This window comes from Fukomys damarensis, unplaced genomic scaffold, assembly GCF_012274545.1.
Source record: "Fukomys damarensis isolate Sample0158 unplaced genomic scaffold, DMR_v1.0_HiC HiC_scaffold_23, whole genome shotgun sequence".
NCBI lineage: Eukaryota > Metazoa > Chordata > Mammalia > Rodentia > Bathyergidae > Fukomys > Fukomys damarensis.
This window is the reverse complement of record NW_022900935.1, coordinates 63,091,577-63,114,694: the sequence shown is the minus strand read 5'-3', so window position 1 is coordinate 63,114,694 and position 23,118 is coordinate 63,091,577. Positions and strand designations below refer to the sequence as shown.

Sequence of the window (23,118 nt, the reverse complement as noted above, 5' to 3'; positions counted from 1 at the left end):
AGTCACTATGGGATCTGGTGCCATTCTGTACTCTACAAGAGAAACACTGTGCTTTCTCATGAACATCTCTCAACATCCCTATCCACACGGGTCAACCATCACTAACCTCTCTGCTTCTTTAAAGTTGTCAATTTAAGATGCTAGGGCCAGGGATTTAGCTCAGTAGTGCTGCCACCTGCCTTGCAAGTGCTAAAAAAAAAAAAAAAAAAAAAAAAAAAAGAATTTTAGTTACTAAAATCAATTATGATCAACCCCTATTTTGAATATGCATGGTATATTTCATGTAATGACCTCTTGTTTAATCTACTTTTCACAAATAAAGGATTTCCTTTAAGACTCAATACAACTTCACTGTATGAATAAACTTCACTTTATTCAAACTAAGGCTATGGGTCGCATATAAAATGTCCCTTAAAGGCCATGTACTGAAGATCTGGACACAAAGTGCATTGTTATTCCAACCTCATCATTGCACTGATCCACAGATACACTGGAGGAAGACTATATATACCTGTGCTTAGAAACTTGGGATCTAATTCCTAAATCACCTATGTCAATCTATTCTTAGTTTTCTCACACTGTTTTTATACTAGATTTCATTTTGAATTTGTGCATGTTTTTTGATGTTATGAGAACCATAAAAATTTTTCACACATTATTTATAAAGGCTTTCTCTTCAGTGGGAATTCTTTCAGGATTTTCAACATTAAGTGGAAAAATGGAAGGATTTTCCATACTTATTACATACATGTGGCTTCCTTCTCATGAATTCTTTCATGAACTTGATAGCACTGAGAAAAAAATTTCCCATGTTGTTCACATGTATTTGGATTATCTGGTCTATCAATTCTTTGGAATATGTAGTAAGACCTGTGCACTGCAAGATTTTTTAATATACAAAGATTCTTTTCACACAAAGGGCTTCTCTGCACTGTCCTGTCATATCACGAAAAGCCACTTTATATATTCAAAGGTAAATTCATCCTTTAAAATTTTATCATCTATGATGATTACTAGAGTATCTGAACACTTTCCCATATTGCTGACATGTAAGGTTTCTAGACTATGATTCATTTCATGCCTTTCACAATTCCTGTGTGTGCTGAGTTTTCCCATACTACTCACACACATAGTTTATACCCTGTGTGAATCCTTTCATGTATTTTACATTCATTGCACCTGCTGAAAGCTTGCCCACATTGGTTACATAACATGGGGTTTCTCCCCAGTGTAAGTCCTTTGACGTGCCTCACAGGCACTGCAATTGCTGAAAGCTCTTTCACCTTTGTTACATACTTAGGGATTTTCTCCAGTGTGACCTGTTTCATGTCTTTTACACAAGCTGTGGGTCCTGAAGGCTTTGCCACATTGTTTACATGCATAGGGTTTCTCACCAGTGTGAGTCTGTTCATGTATTTGGCAATTACTGTGTGTAGTGAAAGCTTTTCCACATTGCTTACATGCATAGGGTTTCTCCCCAGTGTGAGTCCTTTCGTGTATTTTTCGTTCACCGTGTCTACTGAAAGCTTTCCCACACTGACTACACACATAAGGCTTCTCCCCAGTATGAGTTCGTTCATGTATTTCACAGTCGCTGTGTCTGCTGAAAGGTTTTCCACAGTGGTTACATATGTAGGGCTTCTCCCCAGTGTGGATCCTTTCATGTACTTGACAAGAACTGTGTGTGGTGAAAGCCTTCCCACATTGCTTACATACATAGGGTTTTTCTCCAGTATGAGTCCTTTCATGTGTTTTATAATGACTCCGTGTCATGAAAGCTTTCCCACATTGCTTACAGACATAGGGTTTCTCACCAGTGTGAGTCCTTACATGTATTTCACAATCACTGCGCCTGCTGAAACCTTTTCCACAGTGGTTACATAAGTAAGGTTTCTCCCCAGTGTGGATCCTTTCATGTATTTGACAAGAACTGTGCGTGGTAAAAGCTTTCCCACATTTCTTACATACATAGGGTTTCTCTCCAGTGTGAATCCTTTCATGTGTTTTATAATGACTCTGTGTCATGAAAGCTTTCCCACACTGCTTACATACGTAGGATTTCTCTCCAGTGTGAGTCCTTTCATGTGTTTTACAACGATTCTGTGTCATGAAAGCTTTGCCACATTGCTGACATACATAGGGTTTCTCCCCAGTGTGACACCTTTCATGTATTTTATATTCACTGTGCCTGATAAAAGCTTTCCCACATTGCTGACATACATATGGTTTCTCCCCAGTGTGAGTCCTTTCATGTATTTTATATTCACTGTTCCTGCTGAAAGCTTTTCCACATTGGTTACATACATAGGGTTTCTCCCCAGTGTGGATCCTTTCATGTATTTGACAAGAACTCTGTGTAGTAAAAGCCTTCCCACATTGTTTACACACATATGGTTTCTCCCCTGTGTGAGTTTGTTTATGAATTTGACAATTACCATGTGTGCTAAATGCTTTCCCACATTGCTGACATACATAGGGTTTCTCCCCAGTGTGAGTCCTTTGATGTATTTTACATTCACTGTGTCTGCTGAAAGCTTTCCCACATTGGTTACATACAAAGGGTTTCACTCCAGTGTGGGTCCTTTCATGAATTTCACAGTCACTGCGCCTGCTGAAAGCTTTTCCACATTGCTGACACACATAGGGTTTCTCCCCAGTGTGGATCCTTTCATGTGTTTTACGATTATTCTGTGTTATGAAAGTTTTCCCACACTGATTACATACATACGGTTTCTCCCCAGTATGAGTCCTTTCATGAGTTTTACAATGACTCTGTGTCATGAAGCCTTTCCCACACTGTTTACATTCATAGGGTTTTTCCCCAGTGTGAGTCCTTTCATGTATTTCGCAGTCACTGTGTCTGCTGAAAGCTTTCCCACATCGCTTACATACATAGGGTTTCTCCCCAGTGTCAATCCTTTCATGTGTTTTAAATTGAGAGTGTATGCTGAAAGCTTTCCCATATTCCTTAAATTCAGAGTGCTTCTCCCCAGTCTGAGTTTGATCATGTACTTGACAACAATTCTGTTTGCCAAAAGCACTTCCACATTGCTTACATTCGTAGGGTTTTCCTGCAAAGTAAGTTCTTTCATGACTACCAAATGAAGTGTTATTTAAAGATTTCCAACTGTGTTTCCATACATAGAATTTTGTTCCAGTGTGAGCACTTTCATGTTTCTGAATATCATGGTGAGAATTTGAAACTTTTCCACTTTGTATGCATATATAGGTATTCACACTACTGTGATTTCTTTCCTGGAGTTGAACGTAGATGGGCGTACTGAAGGCTCTCACGTCCTGCTTACATACAAAGGATTTCTCCTCAGCATTAGTTTCAACAGTGCAATCAGAGGAGGGTTTTCCACATTGCTTATATCCATAGGGTTTTTCTTCAGGATGTACTTTTGCATATTTCTGAAGGGACTGGAAGTCAGCAGAGGTTTTCTCATATCTGTTACAGTTAGACGGTTTCTGTTCGAATCCACGCAGCTCATTTGGTTTGAGTCCAGTGTGATGTATGATGGGCATGGTTACTGATGAATGACCAATGGGAGGCTTTCCACATGGAAGGCTTTCACCTGGTTTTATACCAAGGAGTTTCATGTGCACGTTTGTATCAGGAGTCATAAAAACCATTTCTTCATGTTGATACCATAATTTATACTGACAGCATTTATCTAACTCTGCACTTCTGTCAAAGGAAAAAATAAGAAAATAACCAGTCACATTTTAAAGTGTCTTCATATTCATGGTTGACCAGGTGATCTGATTTGATGCCTTCTAAGCATATTTGATCATAAATTTACTGTACACTCTGGATGATGGCTTGGAAACAGCTTTTACCAAAACAGTACTCATTTGGGAGTTTGGAATGCAATACATACTGGTTACTTTCATTTTTGAACAACTGGTGTATATATTCTACCATACATTGATTGTTTTTCACATACATTCCTCCATGACTCTACTCCTCCTCTTCCACTGAGCCCCTTCACCCTTTCCAAAATGGCTGCCTGTCTTTTCTACCATCTCTCTTTTACTTCTTAATTCATATTTTGCATTTCTCATACAAAATACAACATGTCATAGTGAACTTTCTGTGTTTATCTTATTTAACATAACATGAGTTCCAGATCCAACCATTTTTTGGCAAATGACATCATTTCATTCTCCTCTATAGCTCAGTATCATTCCACTTTATGTATACACCATATTCATTTCAGCACTGGGTACTGAGCCCAGGGTTTGAGCACTAAGCTACATTCTCAGTTATTTATCTTTTATTATAAGACTGAGTCTCATCAATCATTAAATTGCCCAGGCTGAACAAGAATGTGCCTCATATTTCCAGTGTGCTCCATCCTGCCCAAGCTGTCCCATTTTTCCTTTCTACTCATCTGTGAATAGGCATCTAGGCTATTTCTTGAGCTTCATTTTTGTAAGTTTCACTGCTACAAACAGGGACATGCATGTAACAGTATAATATGATTAACTTCAGGGGAATACACACAGTAGAAGAAAAGCTGGATTAAGTGGAATTTCTAATTTTACTCTTCAGAAGAATCTCTATACATTTCCATAGATGTTATGCTACAATGACAACCCCACCAACATTATGGGAAGGTGCATTCTAATACTTTATTTCAGAATGTAAATAGATTAAATGCTTTTCAAAATTGTTTGAAAACAGCTATTATCAAAATAGGAGTATTCATTTGGATTATAAATAGTTTGTCAAGATTAACAATATAGCAAATATTGAATATGCATACGAACTTTAAATACTTGTAAATTACTTAACTTGTTGGATAAGAAAGCAGTCTTTTGAAAATACATGCATATGGAATTAGATATCCTGCACTTGGCTCTCAACTAAACACAAAGATTTTTTATATATACCTATAATCGATGCCTAAATATAACTTCATACCACAGTTTTATAAGATGCTAGATACTAAACATACAGACATCTTTGGAGAAATTTTGAACAATTAAAGAAATTTGAGCATGGGCTCATTTTATTTTGATTTTTAAGACAAGGTCTTTCTACATAATTGTGGCCACCTGCAAACTAACTATGTAGCACAGACTGGCCTTGAACTCCTGGCAATCCTCCTGCCTCAGTTACCAAATTACTGCAATTATATACATATGCCACCATGCCTGGCTCTCAATTTTCTTTTCTTTTAACATGGCCTCATTTATAAAGTTTGCCTGCTTTTAATATATCTGACCTTTAAAACACCCTTGTGAATGTCAATTACCTTAGAGTTTTCCTGTAATTGCTAAACTTATCTTCAATTTTCTGGTCATCCCAGTTTCTTCCTAAAGTACAGAAAAAGAAATGTAATGATGACTTACTACATTACACAGAAATTACTAGCTTCTGGGTAGATCCACAGTACAATGTGAGCAGGCCCAGAAGATTTATGAGACTATTTCCATGTTTCAATGAAGGAAATTGCATTGAGGAGCAATAACCAATGCTCGCTGATCACATACATGAGAAATGATATCTTCCTTACCTATAGCAGTGACATTCCTAAAGTTTTCCCACATCACATCTCGGTAGAGCTTCTTCTGGGATGGATCCAACAAAGCCCACTCCTCCATGGAGAAGTTCACAGCCACATCCTCAAAGGTCACTGTCTTCTAAATCATTGGAAATATATTTCCAGGAAGAAGAGTGAGACTCACAACACAAAATATCTCAAATCTACTCATGAAAAGCTGACATGATGGACAGAGCCTACTAGATCAGATGTGGGGTAAAAAGAACCGGGGCAGATGAATATCTAATGACTTGCTCTGACAGAACACAGAAAATACATCTATTTTCAGATTATTATTTAGGATATAGATCCCTTTTTCCTCTTACGGCATCTAGACAGCACTGCAAACTTGAAACTGGTTTCATAGACAAAACTATAATTAAACACAAAGAAAGCTCCTGAATGGTAATTTAAAATGCTAATTAAAAGTATTACAGTATTCATTGGTGAATGTCTAACAAGGAAATTAGATTCAGGAAATCATATTATCTTATAGCAGATTGACCTGAAATACTCATCTGTCACCAAGATATAAAAATTTCTAAGGAAAAGGAAATGTGGGGATAGACCAAACAACTGAAAGCCATGCCCCTAGCCACAGGCCAGGGATATGCATGCACTCATCCCAGGGAGGGCGATGGAACTGAATGCTCCCTCACAGCCACACACCATACCCCATATGCCCAGCTAAGGGAGAGATGCAGGACAGACCAGTCAGTCTGACATGGAGGACAAATGGTAAATTTTACAGAAGTACTCAGAGAAACAAAAAAGAGAAGAAAAGAATATCCAGCAGCTATTCGACAACATTAAGGGTACCAACAGAAGGTTAAATGGAGTTAGAGAAAAGCTAGAAGACAACACAGATGGAATTAATAATACATTTACAGAAATTACAGTAGTAAAATTCCCAAAGATGAGAAGAGTTAAAAATATAAGTAAGCCATGCTTAAAGAATACCAAAAAACTATGAAGAAAAAATAAGATCATCAAGGCTTATTTCCAAGGCTTACAATAAGTCTTTTTACAATGCCAGATAGCCAAAATCCAAAACAACAAAGATTTAAAGCAGAGGAATAAAAAGCACCTATAAAGGTAAACAAATTAAAATTACAGCAGATAGAAACTTTAAAGGCCAGAGGAGCTTGGAGAGCTTCAAGTGATGCATTTCAAGTCCTAAGAATGACCAACTTCCAGCCTAGTTTAACCTATCCAGGAAAACTTCCTTTCAAAATAGATGGAGAAATAAGGGCATTTCATGAAAAAGACAAGCTCAAGAGACATATGAATAACTCCAAAAAATACTCAAGAGTATCCTAGATAGAAACACTGGAGCCAATACAGATATTCCTCATTTAACGACCTCCTGTTTTAATGACTGTTTCAATTTACAACTGAGGAGTGGTGTTTCTGACTTATGACCTGTCACTCAAGCTTACGACCCATTATTTTTGTATAGTTCTGCACATATTGACAGAGCCTCAATGTCTCTTTCTCTACAATGCACCTTGTTTATACAGTACTCTAACTTTTGCTGATTGTATTTGTACGGTACATTACTATAGTTTGGGAGGTTTTTTGGTACCAGAGATTGAACTTGGGACCTTACACTTGTGAGGCAGGCGGCAGTACCACTGAGCTAAAACCCCAGCCCACTGTACTATAGTTTTTTATTGTTACATATTACAGAACTGCATGTAAGAGTTACACAAATAAAAACAAAGTCACCAAGTTGGAGTTTCCTTTGACCATTTACTGTCATGAATATTGTAAAGAGCATACTGTCACTCATTCAGCTCTTCATTCAGTGACCTAATTAATCACAGGAGGAAGACTCAGTCATTACTTGAAGAATGCATGTAGCCTACTGTATTTTAGGCACATTCACTAAGTATGGTGTGCAAATAAGCACAGCTTTCATGAAAGACAAATGTCTTCAAACTATGTATTATTTCTATATGTCTAATGCTGCAGACAAATAAGCTACTTTATGTATTTTGGATATGGAGGCCCAAAAGCAACTTCAAAAAAATACATACTTTCCCTGTTCTGATGCAGAAGGCAGTGATTTGGAGCATGGTTTTATGAGATCCATTGATCACATATGACACAAGAACAGCTGTGACAGAGGGCCAGAAAAACTTACCCAGTGCACTCTTTCTATTGGGCTTACTTCTAAGGACTATTTGCTTTCAACAGTTCCTGGGGGGATAATAATACTGAATCATGTGGAGTTAAACAAATTGAGATAGAAACAAATTATTTAGAAGTGATGTTAACGCTGAATCTTTTTGGTATGTAGAAATGTCTTATATCATATGGGTGCACATATTGTCTCAGTGGTTTTATATATATACTTCCAAACCACAGGAAGCAATTAAAAATTATCACTGCTATTCTTGGCTCTGTGATGGTTTCATTTGTTTAACTTTTGTCTTACACCCTGGCTGGTAAGCTCCTTTACTAATACTTTGTATGTCTTTCTATCCTCCAAGGTGTTTACTGCAGAGGTGGTCCCAGCAGTGGCTCTATTAATGCCAGTTTCACTGTCAAGGATATTTGTCATTTCCAGTGTGTTTTACAGAGTCAAGGTTCTTGATTCTGTGACACCTTGTTAGCAATATTTTAGTTTGATTGCTTCCTGACAATAGACCTGCAGAAGCTCCCTTATTAATGAGCCAAAATTGCATTTAAAAGCACAGCTTCTAGCAAGATGAACCGTGTGATCAATGTAACCTTGAAGAATTCATGGAAACTGCCAAGATGCAAGAAGAAACATAGAATTAGATGTTTTATTGACTTGCTAAAGATAATATCTGGATAGCATCTGTTTTACAGTCATGATGATTGATGACTACTTTCTATATCATTGCTGTATCATAACAAATTTTCTGAATAATCTGTATCCCTGCTTTTTCTGACATGTGCAGGATCAATATTTCCTGAACCCAGCCAATGTGATGATTTGTTGCTGGCTGCTCTACTATATTGTAAAGGATTTGGAGAGTGTGTGCTCTTAAGATCAAATCATTTTTAGCTAATTAATTTGACAATATATCTAATATATATATCAATCATGTAACAAGCTACCTGTTTAATGACGCTTCTGACTTTGACAGACACTTAAGATGTACATCCCACTGGTGTCACGCGCCATTATTTCCAGGTTCTTCATGCCCTGCATGAATCCCGGATGCGAGTCCGCCGGTGACGGCGGTTCACGCCTGCGCAGAAGGGGCGCTTGGCTCGTCAGAATGACGCAGGCCGGCATTGACCAATAGAAATGGGCCACGTCACCCGAGAGGCTATAAAAGGCAGGCTCGCATCCGGCTCGGGGTCTTTCCGCCATCTTGAAGAATGTAGAAGAAACTCCAATAAAGCGTGCATCAGAAGAATCCTGAGTGTTGCGTGCTCCTTGCTGGCGAGGTGCGCGCGACACACTGGTCAGACTTGGTATGGCCTATTTTTTTCTTTTTGTTCAGTTCTGCACATCTTTTTGGTGGAGCCTCAATGTCTTTATTTTGTACAAATAAAATTAGATATTTACTGTGTATAATTTTCTTCTTTGTCTCAGATGTTGTTATATAACTATAAAACTGTGTACTAATGGTTAAAAGTGGAAAAGTAGTAGTGATTACAGTCCATCATTTTCCAGTTTGTGTTTGATACTATTGTTGCTACTGATAACTCTAGCAAAGGTGACACAGTTATTGTGATCAACTGATCTTCCTTATGTATTGTCTAGAGGTCATAAACAATACCACAGTCCAGTACAAAAGAACTAGGCACTAGGCCAAGCAGGCTGCAACCTCTCATCTTAATAAGCAGAAGACATGGGATCCTAGGATATGCTCAAGAGCCTAAAGCCAGCTATGCCTAGAAGATACTTCTGAAAAGTAGTCATTACATAAGGTCTTCTTACTAGTGATAAAGCTACCTAACACAAGCTATTTACAAGCCTTGATGCAGAAAATAAGCAAAAAAAAAAAAAAACAAAAAAAAAACAAAAAGAAAGTGAGAGAACAGGGAAGCAAGTTGCACTCCAAATCATCAACTGCCACAAAGCAAAGCCAGAGCGCATTGAGATTGAAGAAATCAAAAGCCACTCAGCTGAATTTTCTGAAATGGTAGCAGAAGTAACAAAGCAGATGAAAAAGTCTCTTGACAAACTGAAATCAGAAATAATTACACAGATAATTAAATAATGATTATAATGAAGGATAGGGTTAGTGAATCTAGAATAGATACAGATAAAGATAGAGAAGCTTAGGAAAGACATGGAAATCATGAATGCACATCATAGAAAAATCTGGATTGATAAAACAGAATCATACAGAAATCCAGGAGGTTAAAAATTCTACTGAAAGTATATGCAGCAGAATCCCCCAATAGTAGGGTAGAACATGAGATTTAAAATACAGGGTTGTGGGCCAGGGATTTGGTTCAGTGGGTCCACCGCCTGCCTCGCAAACGTAAGGACCCAAGTTCGATCCCAGGTACCAATAAATAAATAAATAAATAATGAATACAGGGTTGTAGTTGGTGATTATCAAATGAGAGATTTCTTAAAAATACCAAGGGGTTATGGAAAATTAATCCAACAGTTGCTTGATGATGCAAAGAAAACTTAAGATTAACTGGAATTGATGAAAAATCAGATGATAGCACAAAGGACATAAAAATCCTGTTCACAGAAGAAATAGTAGAAAACTTTCCATGCACAGAAAAAGAATATGACATCCAAATAAGTGAGGCATAAACGACTCCAAATAGTCATAATCAGAAAAAACAACAACAACAGCAAACAAAGTACACCACAGCACACAATGGCTAAGATTCCAGAAATTCAACACAAGAATAGAACATTAAAAGCCACCAGAGAAAAGCAACACATCATCTATGAAGGAAACTCCATCAGAATCACAGCAGACTTCTCAATACAAATCCTCAATTGAAGGAGCGCTTGGAGTGAAGTATTTCAAGACCTAAAAGAAAATTATCTCCAACACAGACTGAAGTACCCCAGAAAATTTTCCCCACAATTGATGGAGAAATAAGACACTCCCATGCCAAAGAACACCTGAAGAAACCCATGACCACCAAACCAGCATTTCAAGTAGTTCTAAGGGATATTCTACAAAAAGAAAATGAAGACAAAAATTTAAAGAATCCTAACAGAATGAATCCACTGGGCAAAATAAGCTACTAAAAAGAAGGGAAATAAAGGGAACCAACAGATAAATAATGTAGTGACAAGGATAAGTCAACACATATCAGTTATAACTACCAATGTGAATGGTCTCAATTCACCAATCAAAAGAGACAGATTGGCAGAATGAATCATGAAACAATATCCAAGAATATGATGCATACAAGAAACATTTAACTCAAAAAGAAATTCATACACTAAAAGTTAAAGAGTTAAAGGACAGGAACAACAGGAACCTGAGTGGGGGCAGAAACACCTATACTATTTACAAAGCGGATTTCAAGCAAAGACTGAACAAGAGACAAAAAAGGCCACTATGTATTTAAAGGAACAAGCCAAGAGGAAGAGATTAACAATCGTGTTTATATAAAATACCAGCACACTCAACTATATAAAACAAATACTAATGAATATGAAAAATCAGTTAAGGACTAATGCAATTATAGTGGGGATCTCAATACCTTAACTGCAACAAACAGATCAACTACATAAAAAAAATCAACAAAGAAATATAAGAGCTGAACCAAACCTTTAAACAAATGGACTTAGTAGATATCTAGTGTCACACCCTACAACACAGAGTACACACTCTCCTCAGCTGCACACGGGACTTTCTCCAAAATAGACCACATACCAGTTCACAGAACATGCTTAATTAAATACAAAGGAACTGAAATTATCCTATTGATAGCATCAGGTCATAGTGCAAATTGGAAATAAATGACAAAAGAGAAAACAAAAAATACATAAATACATGGAAATTACATAACACCCTTGGCAGCCAGGAATTTTAAAACTAGTCTTTCCCAACCCTACTGAATCTTTCTCCCAAGGAAAGTGTTCTCGTCTTGTCCACAGGCCAAATTTTGAACAGAGATCAACACCCTGCCACTTAAAGATTCACTTTCCCCTCTGAACTCAAATGTGTGATGTTTTTTGAACACCAAGAAATACTCTCTCAAAAAATAGTAGGCCTGAAATTTAATACTGACACTAACTAGATTTATTCCACTTTGAACAAGACCCAGTGCGGCAAGCACTGCACTGTAGATGTGCCTTCCTCCCTATCTGTTCCCCATAAAACCATTGAAGCACAATGTTCTGCAAACCTTAGCTGCTCCCCCTGTTCCAGTTATGGCAGCCCCTTCACCTCCCCCTGCACTTCCCTTATCACTACTGCTATAAATAAATGTACTGCAGTGCCTGGCAGTCCTTTCTCCCATCAATAGGAAGACTCTACCTGGCCTCAGCTTTTAGTATCTCTTTGTCTTTTTTTAATCCCCCACCGAGGGTCTTCAAGCCGGGCAGGATGTCACAACCCAGTCCTACTACAATGCCTCCACTGCAGAATCCAGTCCAAAGCATGCAATATTTCATCATGAGTCATCAGCCTGAAGTTATCAAAGAGTAGCACAACAAGTCACTTTAGATATAAAAATGAAGGTCTTGCCTGAAAGTGCCTATGACAGAAACACACAGACATTTCTACTATTCAGGTCATGATATTTTCAGATTCTATGTTCCAGAATATGGGAAAATGATCATTATTTTGAAAAAAAACTTGAAAAATATTCTTAAGGTAATTTCCATTTTAACACAGAACTAATCATAAAATTTGCAAAACTAATCTCAAATTTACAGCCTGATACCTACAGCAGAGGAATGCAGGTATGTATTCCAGACTGCTCTTCATACATTCTCAATAGACAAAAATTGCAGCAGTTTGGATATGGTTTTTTCAGTGTCTCAAACTTACAGTCCAGCCTAGCCTTGAACTCATTTTGTAGCCCAGGCTGGCCTCAAATATTATAGCCATCCTCCTGCTTCAGCCTCCTGAGTTGCAGGACTACAGGCATGTTTCACCAACACTAGCTAATATTCTGGATATGAAAACTACTGATAATGCTTAATTTAACTAACCACTGTGATCCTGGTAAATAGAAATAATAATAAAACCCTCACACTAGCTAGGCTTGGTGATCCAAACCTGAGATCACTTCAATCTTAGAGGCGAATGAAGGAGGTTCAGAGATTTTAATGCCACCATCTATGACAAGGAGATACAGTCTCAGAACAAAATAAAACAGCCTAAATATAGATCACAGTGAGGGTCCTGTGTTCAATCCTGAGTGTTCTTCCTGTAGGTCAATTTTCTAATTTCCAATTTTCCCTCCTGAAAAATGAGGTGAACCGATCAGTAGAAAGAAAAGATTTACTAGCCTAACATTTGCTAAATTTCTGCCTTTCTTTCAGGCCTGTAACTTTTTTAATACACATTCAACTCAAGCCAGCTTAAAACCAGCTTTTATTGTCACACAAGAACATTCTGATCTCAAGGGGAAAATCTTCTCAGTTTGGGAGCTGAATTTGCCACTTTCCATCATTTCTTCCTTTCGCACATTGTAGTCACTCCCCTGAGCTCTTCCCAGCACAGATAACCTTCCTTAGCCTAACTACTGGGGTGTTTGCAGATAGGCTTTTGAGTCTTTATTACTACTTCAGTGCTGCTTTAAAACAAGCCTCCCCTGCTTCAGCATTGCATTTTCTAAAACAGTCTCTATAAGCCATTCATGGAGCAGAGCAGTTAGGTAAGAAACTGCATGCATCTCTCTACTAGCATCCAAACCACATATACAAGGAAGTTCCTACTTCAAAGAGATTCTCACTGTGGTTTAAAAGACAGTGCTTTCTAAAAGTTGTCCTTTGCATAATCACATTCATAACCTTTCCTAAATAGATACCAACCCCTCTGACATTCTAGACAGATCTATACACACAATTACATACATACCTTGCCAATTCTGACTGAGTGCATTGCTACGGATGTAGCACAGGAGATTAAGCAAACACTGCAAGTGCTCTACTACGGAGGCTTATTTCCAACAACATTAAACTTTTTTTCAGATTTTCAGAGCCTTCCTAAATATCCTGCAATGGTTTTAGTAAACATGGTATAGTTTTTGGAAATCTAGCAATTCATATCTTCACAACGAGGCCTAAGTTTGAGCAGACATTTTCCAAATTTACCATCACCAGGAAGCTTACACACACCACTGTTTATAGCAGCGTAACTCATAACAGCTAAATCCTGGAAACAGCCTGCGTAAACATCAACACATCATGTGATAAAGAGAATGTGGTATTTATAGATAGTGGCACACTATTCTGCTATACAGAATGACAGATTTGAGACATTTGTATAAAAAGAGATGCACCTAGAAAATGTAATATTGAGTGAAATATTCCAGACCCAGGAGCTTGAATACCACGTGGCATCTCTCATTTGAGTAAGGCAAAGTACAAATGAAGAATAATAAATGATGGACAGAAGGGGGCTGCGACAGGGATCTCTTGCAATAGGGAAGTGTTCCAAGGGAAAAAGTGGAGGGGTGAGAAGAAGGGAAAGGGGAAGTAAGTAGAACAAACATATGCCGCGTAGTAGAATCTATTAGCCTCAATTAGTATAAACAGTATATGCTGTTCCAACTGCTAAAATTAATAATATCACTAAGCACGAAAATTAGCATAGGAGAATGGGAGCAGAAGGGAGGAAGGGGAGCGAATGGGGAGGGGATTAGGAAAAAAGCTGTGGTACATAACTACTCCCCAGGAGGACTGTAAACTGTGTGAATTGCAAAGATACACTTAAAAAAAAGATACAATGGGGAAAATGTAGGCTATACATAGATGAAATAGTATTTTAATAAGCACTGGAAAATAGAACTTCATTATTCCTTTTTGGTTTTTTAAAGATAGGATCAATCTATCCCAAATTGGCCTCCAACCCAAAGAGAGCTTCCTGAATCTGCCTCCATACTCCTGGGATTATAGATACACATCACCATGCTGGGCTGATACATAGGACATCAAATAATAGTTTTTATTTCATTTAGAGACAGGTGGCTTCCTAAGACTAGGGGAATATACAGATTCCCCACCTCTCTTCAGGCCAGATGAAAAATAAAGCATTCTGTTAGAACATATGCAATTTTCCTCCATTTATTAAATTTAAATATTGCCTCAATTATAAATCAGAAAAATTTTTTTTGTTTTGTTTTGTTTTGTTGTTTTTTGAGACAGGGTCTCACTTGTGTAGTTGAGACTGACCTGGAACTCACTATGTAGCCCACGCTGGTCTCAAACTCACAGCGATCCTCCTGCTTCAGCCTCCCAAGTGCTGGGATTACAGGCGTGGGCCACCACGCCTGGCTAAATCAGAAAAATTTGAAATTTTAGAGTGAATAGATTCACAAATCCCATTAGCTTTCATTTCTCAGTGCCAGGTAGTGGAAGGGAATCCAGGACTTCAATGTCCCTGAGCAAGTGCTCTACAACTGAACCTCATTCAATTCACCCATGGGCTTTGAGGCAAAACTCCTTCTTAAAGAATCTTTGTTTCAAATATAAGTCACAAAAGGAATGTTGAAATACTTAGAATTAATTGATAATTTAAGAATACTGTCAAAGTTTCAAACAAAAACCTTTCAGTTAAGTATAGAAGTTGTAAGGAATATGTGTAGCAAAACACTTCATGAGAAAAATATTACCATTTATTAATAACACTGAAATCAAATCATTTGAAAAATATGAACAAGACAGGCAGTAACAACAAGGCATGGGTTAACAGCAAAACTCACTATGAAAATGAGAAATATTTGCAGACATCACTGATATTTTAGTTTCTGAGAAAAAGTTACTATATGCCCCATGCTTACCATCCAATTTTGATCCAACCGATTAACTCTGAAATGGGGGATTACATGAGCATACTGTACCTTTGCATCAGGCTGATCCAGGATATTTCAACATAAAAAGTATAATTAAAGTCTAATTTAATGAACGTCAGATAGTATATATAAAGACTTAGTAATACGTAAAATTGCACATATGGTAATGAACAACAGGGAGTGCAGAAAATCCAAAAGTTGGCAAGGAACTCAAGTGGCAAACAAAACACTTCCCTTCATAAATTCATTTCCCAGTGGCATTCCAGGTGCTTTCATGAAATTTTAAGATAAGATCAAGATGAACTATGTACTTACACCAGCTCCCCATGATGAATACATTTGCTACGTATATAAAATATATGCTAATGCAACACATACTAAAAAAAAAAAAAAGGTATGTTCAGCTAGATAAGGTCTCAAGTGTCTAATTTTTTTTTTAAAAAAAGGGTAGGAGAGCCAGGCATAGAGAAACATACCTGTATTCCCAGCACTTGCCGTGAGTTCAAGGCCAGGCTGCGGCCACAGTGAGATACTGTCTATAAATACATAACTAGGAAATCTGTGGAGAAATTTCATCAAGTTCGTGTGATCTTTACTGAAACCCAGCCACAAGTTTACAAAGCTGTAATAACCAGGAATGAAATTTTCAAAGCCAGAATAAAACATTAAATAGTAAATTAGAAGGGTTGATTAGAAAATAGCTTCTCATCTTGGGCAGGAAGTGGTAGCATCAGCTCCTAGTCTATGTGATGTCCTACATGCAACATGAAGTTCTATGTGCACATAGACACACACAGACCCATATTCACACACACATATACACTCACTCAGCCACAATATTTTAATTGACATTTCTGTATTTTATCAAACATTAGGATAATTCAGCCTCAGAAATGTAAATCAACAAAGAAAAACCTCATGTGATTATTTGAATATTGTCATAAGTACATTTTCTAAATCTTAATTCTTATTATTTATTAAGCATCTCTAATAAAAAGCCAAAGGGATTAACAACTAGAAAAAACATACACCACAAAACTAACATATGGGATTCTAAATGGAAACACTCTACATGAATTATTTTAGGATTAGAAATAAATCAAGGATATTCACTATGTCCACTGTTCTGTCACATGAGACCAAGATTCATGTGTCAAGTTATAATGCAAGGAAGAGAAATAAGTGACATAAGAACTGAAATGGAGACGATGAAAGTATCAAGATGTAACATCTTAGAAAAATGACAGAATGATCTATCTTGTTAGAGATCAACTGGAAAATACTATAGTCTTTATAGTTCAACTTTTAATAGTTAAACTTTTCATAGTTTTCATACTCACTAAAAGCATATGAGTACAAAGCCAAGAGATTCCCAATTAGAAAACATAGTATAGAAGAATAGCTCTCAAATGTTTTTCTTAATCAAGGTCAGTATAAACAGAGAAAAAATTGGTCTTTCGTTTAGGTTTGAGGATGAGTTTATGTCATACTAGAAGTTAAAAAAATATTAATACAATGAAAAGTACAAGAATGGATGAACTTATGTGAATATCATGAATATTTTAGAGAAGAAACTGTATTTTTAAAAATAGATTTTATAAGAAGCTTGAACTTTTATCAATCTGTTCATTAACTTCTAATGTCAGCCTTAAAAGGAGTAAGAGATGGACGATTCTGCTACTTGTTTCAATCTGTGCCAATGTTTTGTTTTATATAAGAAAATCTTTCTCATATATTGCTGTAAAGGAAAGACTATCAACAACTGAGATATAGGCATGAACCTCCAAGTACTTATATATCCAACTTTATAAAGCCTTCTCAAAAAATCCTTTAAAGATCTGCAACATAGTCATAGAGAAAAATCCCATGCACAGATAAAATTGAACAGCCAGGCACAGTGCATAGGCCTATAATCTCAGCAGATGGGTGGGTGGAAGCAGAAGAAAAACACAAGTTTTTGCACAGCCTGGGCTACATGATGAGTTCAAGGTCACCTGAACTGCTCAGGGACTCCATCTCAAGAAAACTAAAAGAAAAATTAATTGAAGAAGATGATCTGAATATGTAGAAAATAAAGTACAGACAGATTTAGTGAGGGGATATGCTATAAATTTTTGAATTATATTCTTAATGCAACTATATTTATTTTACTAGTGAAGTAACTATAAATGAGACAGACATCTTTTACAACCCCTTCTGAAAACAAAGAACCGTACTACATTTTTCATATCTAAAATAAAACAGTAAAGAGAAGTTTCCCTTTGCATTTCTGGAACACACTGTAGAGTTAGTCATTTAAGTCTCAACACAAGGCAATATTTAATCACACTAAATTTATCAGAAATATCAAAATATTTTTGCTTTATTATGAGATTTAAGATGGGTGGAAGTACAAATCAAGAAGGACAGGGCTGGTGCACCACCAGATCCAGTAAGGACCCAAGGACCCCTCAGGAGGTCTCACCAGCTGCCTGCCTGGGCCCACCCGGCAGGTGTGCGACCTCCCAGACTGCACACCGCCCGATCCTGTAAGGAAGGTAGCCACGTGGGCACCCTTGAAACACCCCCATGACCTGCTCTCCCCACCCCGTTCTCAAACCTCCTGATTGGGCCAGTCCTTGGACCCACTCTGCAGAGGCACGGGTGTTTATGAAGGGTAGTTTTCTGAGCTCCCAACTTTGAACATCTTTAAAGAAAGGGCAGGGGAAACCTGTAATAGAAATGAGTGGAGTTCAACCCTGCGGGTTGGGAAACTCAAGTTAGGCCTTGTGCACTGAGGTCAGTCTGAGTTGTGGGGACCTGCCATTGGCTAGCCGAGATCAGGGGATTTGGTTCTGCATATGGCTGTACATGTGGTATAATATGACAACAGAGACATAGTCTGAAAGAGGCCCTTCAAATTCTTTTTTTTTCTTTTCCTCGTTCCACCCTAAAAATTTTTTTTTCTGTCCTCTCTGTCCAACTCAGTCTCTTGCTCCACCATATTATCCCTCATCTCCCTTTTTATTCCTGCTCCTACCCTAACTCAAACTTCTTCTTTTATTATTTTTCCTTTTTAAATTTTTTTTGGTTTTTTGTTTTGTTTTGTTTTTTGTTTTGGGGTTTTTTTTCTTTTCTTTATGTTCTTTTCTCCAGTCATTTTACCTCACTCATGGCTCCATAGCTTCAAGGGAAGGTAAGCGCCTGTTACTGTTAAGGGGATATATTCTTGTCCTTATTCCCGCACTCTGTCTATCCCCTCTGAAGTTAATAGCTTTGTAAAGATAGCAAGGTCACTCTACATCCTCTAGTTTCACTTCAAACCTGCTCGTCCTCAGTCTAACTCCCCATCCTAAATAGTAAAGATGCTATATTGAAAAGCGTATTCACTGCAAACATATTTTGAGCTGCTTCTTGATATTAATTTAATTCACATGGTTTAAAGGTGATAGATGAATGACTACCACAAGTGGTCAGTTTACAAGCTGTGCTTGATCCTATTGGGCTGCCAAATTTATCTATTGGGATAAAGGATTGTGATTGATTTAATGAGTTGTTTTCTCTGATATTACGAAAATGAGGATGTCTATGAGTCATTAGAAACTCAAAAGCTAAAATGCAACTATATCAGGAAGATTTAAGTAATACCCAGAAATTAAACCAAGGACAACCCAACAACAAAAATAAAAATGAGAAAACACTTAAGCAAGACACAAAGACAGACTCCCAGTTCACCAATGGCAAACAGTAGGACAAATGAGGATGAAAAGTCTGATAGTGAACCAGCAGGACACCCTGGACCCATAGAACAGGAGGTAACAAAACAGATCAATCAGGCTCTAGAAAAATTCAAATCAGAAATAATTTCCGAGTTAACCAGAGAGATGAAGAGCAAAATGGAAGTCATGATTCGAGACTCTAGAACAGAAACTGACAAAAAAATAGATGAGCTCAAGACCATGATAGAAGCCATGAAGACTCAGCATAAGAAAGAAATGGAAACAATGAATGCCCAGAGGAAAGAAATGGAATCCATAAAACAGATTCAAACAGATATCCAGAAGATCAAAACTCTATTGAAAGTGTATGCAACGGAATAAGATTGCGAAGATAGAATTTCAGATATAGAAGATAGGATAGCAGTCAGTGACTGTGAAAAAAGAGGTCTCTCAAAAACAGTAAGGGATCATGAGAAATCAATCCAACAACTTCTAGATGATGCAAAGAAAAATAACATAAGACTGATAGGAATTCATGAAATAGCAGGAGAAAACACAAATGACTTAAAAAACCTCTTCACAGAATTAATGACAGAAAACTTCCCACACAGAAGGGAAGAATTAGACATACAGATAAGTGAGGCACACAGAACTCCAACTAGCCACGATAAAAAAAAAAATGTACACCTAGACATATAATAATCAAGATCCCAGAAATCCAACAGAAAAACAAAATACTACAAGCAGTAAGAGAAAAGAAACAAATCATATGCAAAGGAAAGCCCATTAGAATCACAGCAGACCTTTCAACATAAACCCTTAGGTCAAGGAGAGCCTGGAGTGAGGTATTCCAAGTCCTAAAAGAAAATAACCTCCAACCTAGACTGATGTATCCTGCAAAATTCTCTTTCAAAATAGATGGGGAAATAAGATACTTCTACGACAAAGAACATCTGAGAAATTTCATGAACACCAAACCAGCACTACAAGGAATTCTAAACAATATCCTAGAAAAGGACAATGAAGGTCACAATACCATGAGGCCCAACTGACCAAATCAAATAGGCAAGGCAAGAAACTAAATGGAGAGGGGAGAAAAAGTAAAAAGAGTCAACAAAAGGACAATAACATGACAATAATAAGTCAGAATATATCAGTTATAACCATCAATGTTAATGGCTTCAATTCACCAATCAAGAGAAATAGACTGGCAGAATGGATTAAGAAGCAAGAAACACACCTAGTGCAAAAGGAAGCCCATAGACTGAAAGTGGAAGGATGGAAAACAATTCTCCACGCATCAGGAGCCCAGAAAAAAGCAGGGGTAGCAATCTTATTCTCAGACAAAGTAAATTTCAAACCAAAACTCATTAAGAGAGACAAAGAAAGACACTACATCCTTGTAAAGGGAACAATTCAAGAGGAAGAGTTGACAGTCATAAACATATATGCACCAAATATAAATGCCCCCAACTATATAAAACAAATATTAAGTAATATGAAAAACCAAATAAGCACTAGTACAATTTTAGTGGGGGATTTAAATACCCCACTATCACAAATTGACAGATCATCTAGGCAGAAAATCAACAATGAAATAATAGAACTGAACCAAGCTTTGGAACACATGGACTTAATAGATGTTTACAGAGTATTCCACCCCACAAAATCAGAATATACATTCTTTTCGGCTGCACATGGATCATTCTCCAAGATAGACCACATATTGGCTCACAGAACAGGTCTGAATAAATGCAAAAGAAATGAAGTCATCCCTTGTATATTATTAGATCATAGTGCAATCAAGCTGGAGATCAATAGCACAAGAAACTGTAGGAACTTCACAAGCACATGGAAACTGAACAACACTCTCCTAAGCAATCAATGGATTACAGAGGAAATTAAAGAAGAAATTAGACAGTTTTTACAAATAAATGAAAATGCCAATAAAACATACAGGAATCTATGGGACACAATGAAAGCAGTTCTACAGGGAAAATTCATAACATTGAATCCCCACATTAGGAAAACAGAGTGTGCTCAAATAAACAACCTAATGATGAAACTTCTCAATGTTAATGGCTTCAATTCACCAATCAAGAGAAATAGACTGGCAGAATGGATTAAGAAGCAAGAAACACACCTAGTGCAAAAGGAAGCCCATAGACTGAAAGTGGAAGGATGGAAAACAATTCTCCACGCATCAGGAGCCCAGAAAAAAGCAGGGGTAGCAATCTTATTCTCAGACAAAGTAAATTTCAAACCAAAACTCATTAAGAGAGACAAAGAAAGACACTACATCCTTGTAAAGGGAACAATTCAAGAGGAAGAGTTGACAGTCATAAACATATATGCACCAAATATAAATGCCCCCAACTATATAAAACAAATATTAAGTAATATGAAAAACCAAATAAGCACTAGTACAATTTTAGTGGGGGATTTAAATACCCCACTATCACAAATTGACAGATCATCTAGGCAGAAAATCAACAATGAAATAATAGAACTGAACCAAGCTTTGGAACACATGGACTTAATAGATGTTTACAGAGTATTCCACCCCACAAAATCAGAATATACATTCTTTTCGGCTGCACATGGATCATCCATTACTCTTCAAACTTTTCAATGAAATTGAAAGGGAAGCTATACTTCCAAATTCATTCCTGGAAGCAAGTATCACTTTGATTCCCAAACCAGGGAAAGATGCAACTAAAAGGGATTACTACAGACCAATCTCCTTAATGAATATAGCTGCAAAAATTCTTAATAAGATACTAGCAAACAGAATACAGAGGACTATCAAGAAGACCAAGTTGGATTTATTCCAGAGATGCAAGGGTGGTTCAACATACGAAAGTCAATAAATGTAATACATTATATTAACAAAGTCAATGACAAAAACCATATGATCCTCTCAATAGATGCAGAAAAAGCATTTGATAAAATTCAACACCCATTCATAATAAAAACCCTGCAAAAAATTGGAATAGATGTTCTATACCTCAACTTAATAAAGGCTATCTATGAAAAACCAATGGCCAACATCATATTAAATGGCTAAAAACTGAAAACCTTCATGTTAAAATCAGGAACAAGACAAGGATGCCCATTATCACCACTCCTCTTCGATATAGTTCTGGAAACATTAGCCACAGCAATTAGACAAGAGAAAGAAATTAAAGCAATAAAGATAGGAAAGGAAGAAGTTAAACTGTCATTGTTTGCTGATGATATGATACTCTACATTGAAGACCCAAAAAACTCCACCAAAAGACTTCTAGACTTAATTGACAGATTCAGTAGAGTATCTGGATACAAGGTGAACACCCAAAAATCAATAGCCTTCTTATACACAAATAACAGACTCACTGAGAGAGAAATAAGGGAAAAAATTCCTTTTACAATAGCATCCAAAAAAATGAAGTATCTAGGAATCAATCTAACAAAAGAAGCAAAAGATCTCTACACTGAAAACTACAGCACTCTGAAAAAAGAAATTGAAGAGGATATGAAAAAATGGAAAGATATCCCCTGCTCCTGGGTAGGAAGAATCAACATAGTGCAAATGGTCATACTACCAAAACTGCTATATACCTTCAATGCAATGCCAATTGAAATTCCAACACTATACTTCACAGAACTAGAAAAAAAGAATCCAAAAATTCATTTGGAACCATATGAGACCTAGAATAGCAAAAGCCATCTTAGGCAACAGACACATGGCACCGAGTATAACAATTCCCAATTTGAAACTATACTACAAAGCCACTGTGATAAAAACAGCACAGTACTGGCAAAGAAACAGGCTTGAGAATCAGTGGAACAGATTGGAAGACACAAAAACAAACCCAGATGTACTCAGCTACGTCATCTTTGACAAAGGAGCTGACCATCCTCAGTGGAGGAAAGATAACCTCTTTAATAAA

The 23,118-nt window shown here is 37.0% G+C and overlaps 1 protein-coding gene across 1 annotated transcript in view; it reads right to left on the bottom strand.

The window, feature by feature from the left end:
* Nucleotides 1-1,271: 1,271 nt before the first annotated feature.
* LOC104858384 (zinc finger protein 709) overlaps nt 1,272-23,118 on the bottom strand; it is a 27,722-nt gene continuing 5,875 nt past the window's right edge. Inside the window, exons 2-4 of the mRNA XM_010618580.3 lie at nt 5,526-5,652; nt 5,265-5,325; nt 1,272-3,691 (exon numbers count right to left, since the gene is read on the bottom strand). Of these exons, the coding sequence (XP_010616882.2) occupies nt 1,297-3,691; nt 5,265-5,325; nt 5,526-5,652 (2,583 nt within the window). The 3' untranslated portion in view covers nt 1,272-1,296. The remainder of the gene's footprint in view (nt 3,692-5,264; nt 5,326-5,525; nt 5,653-23,118) is intronic.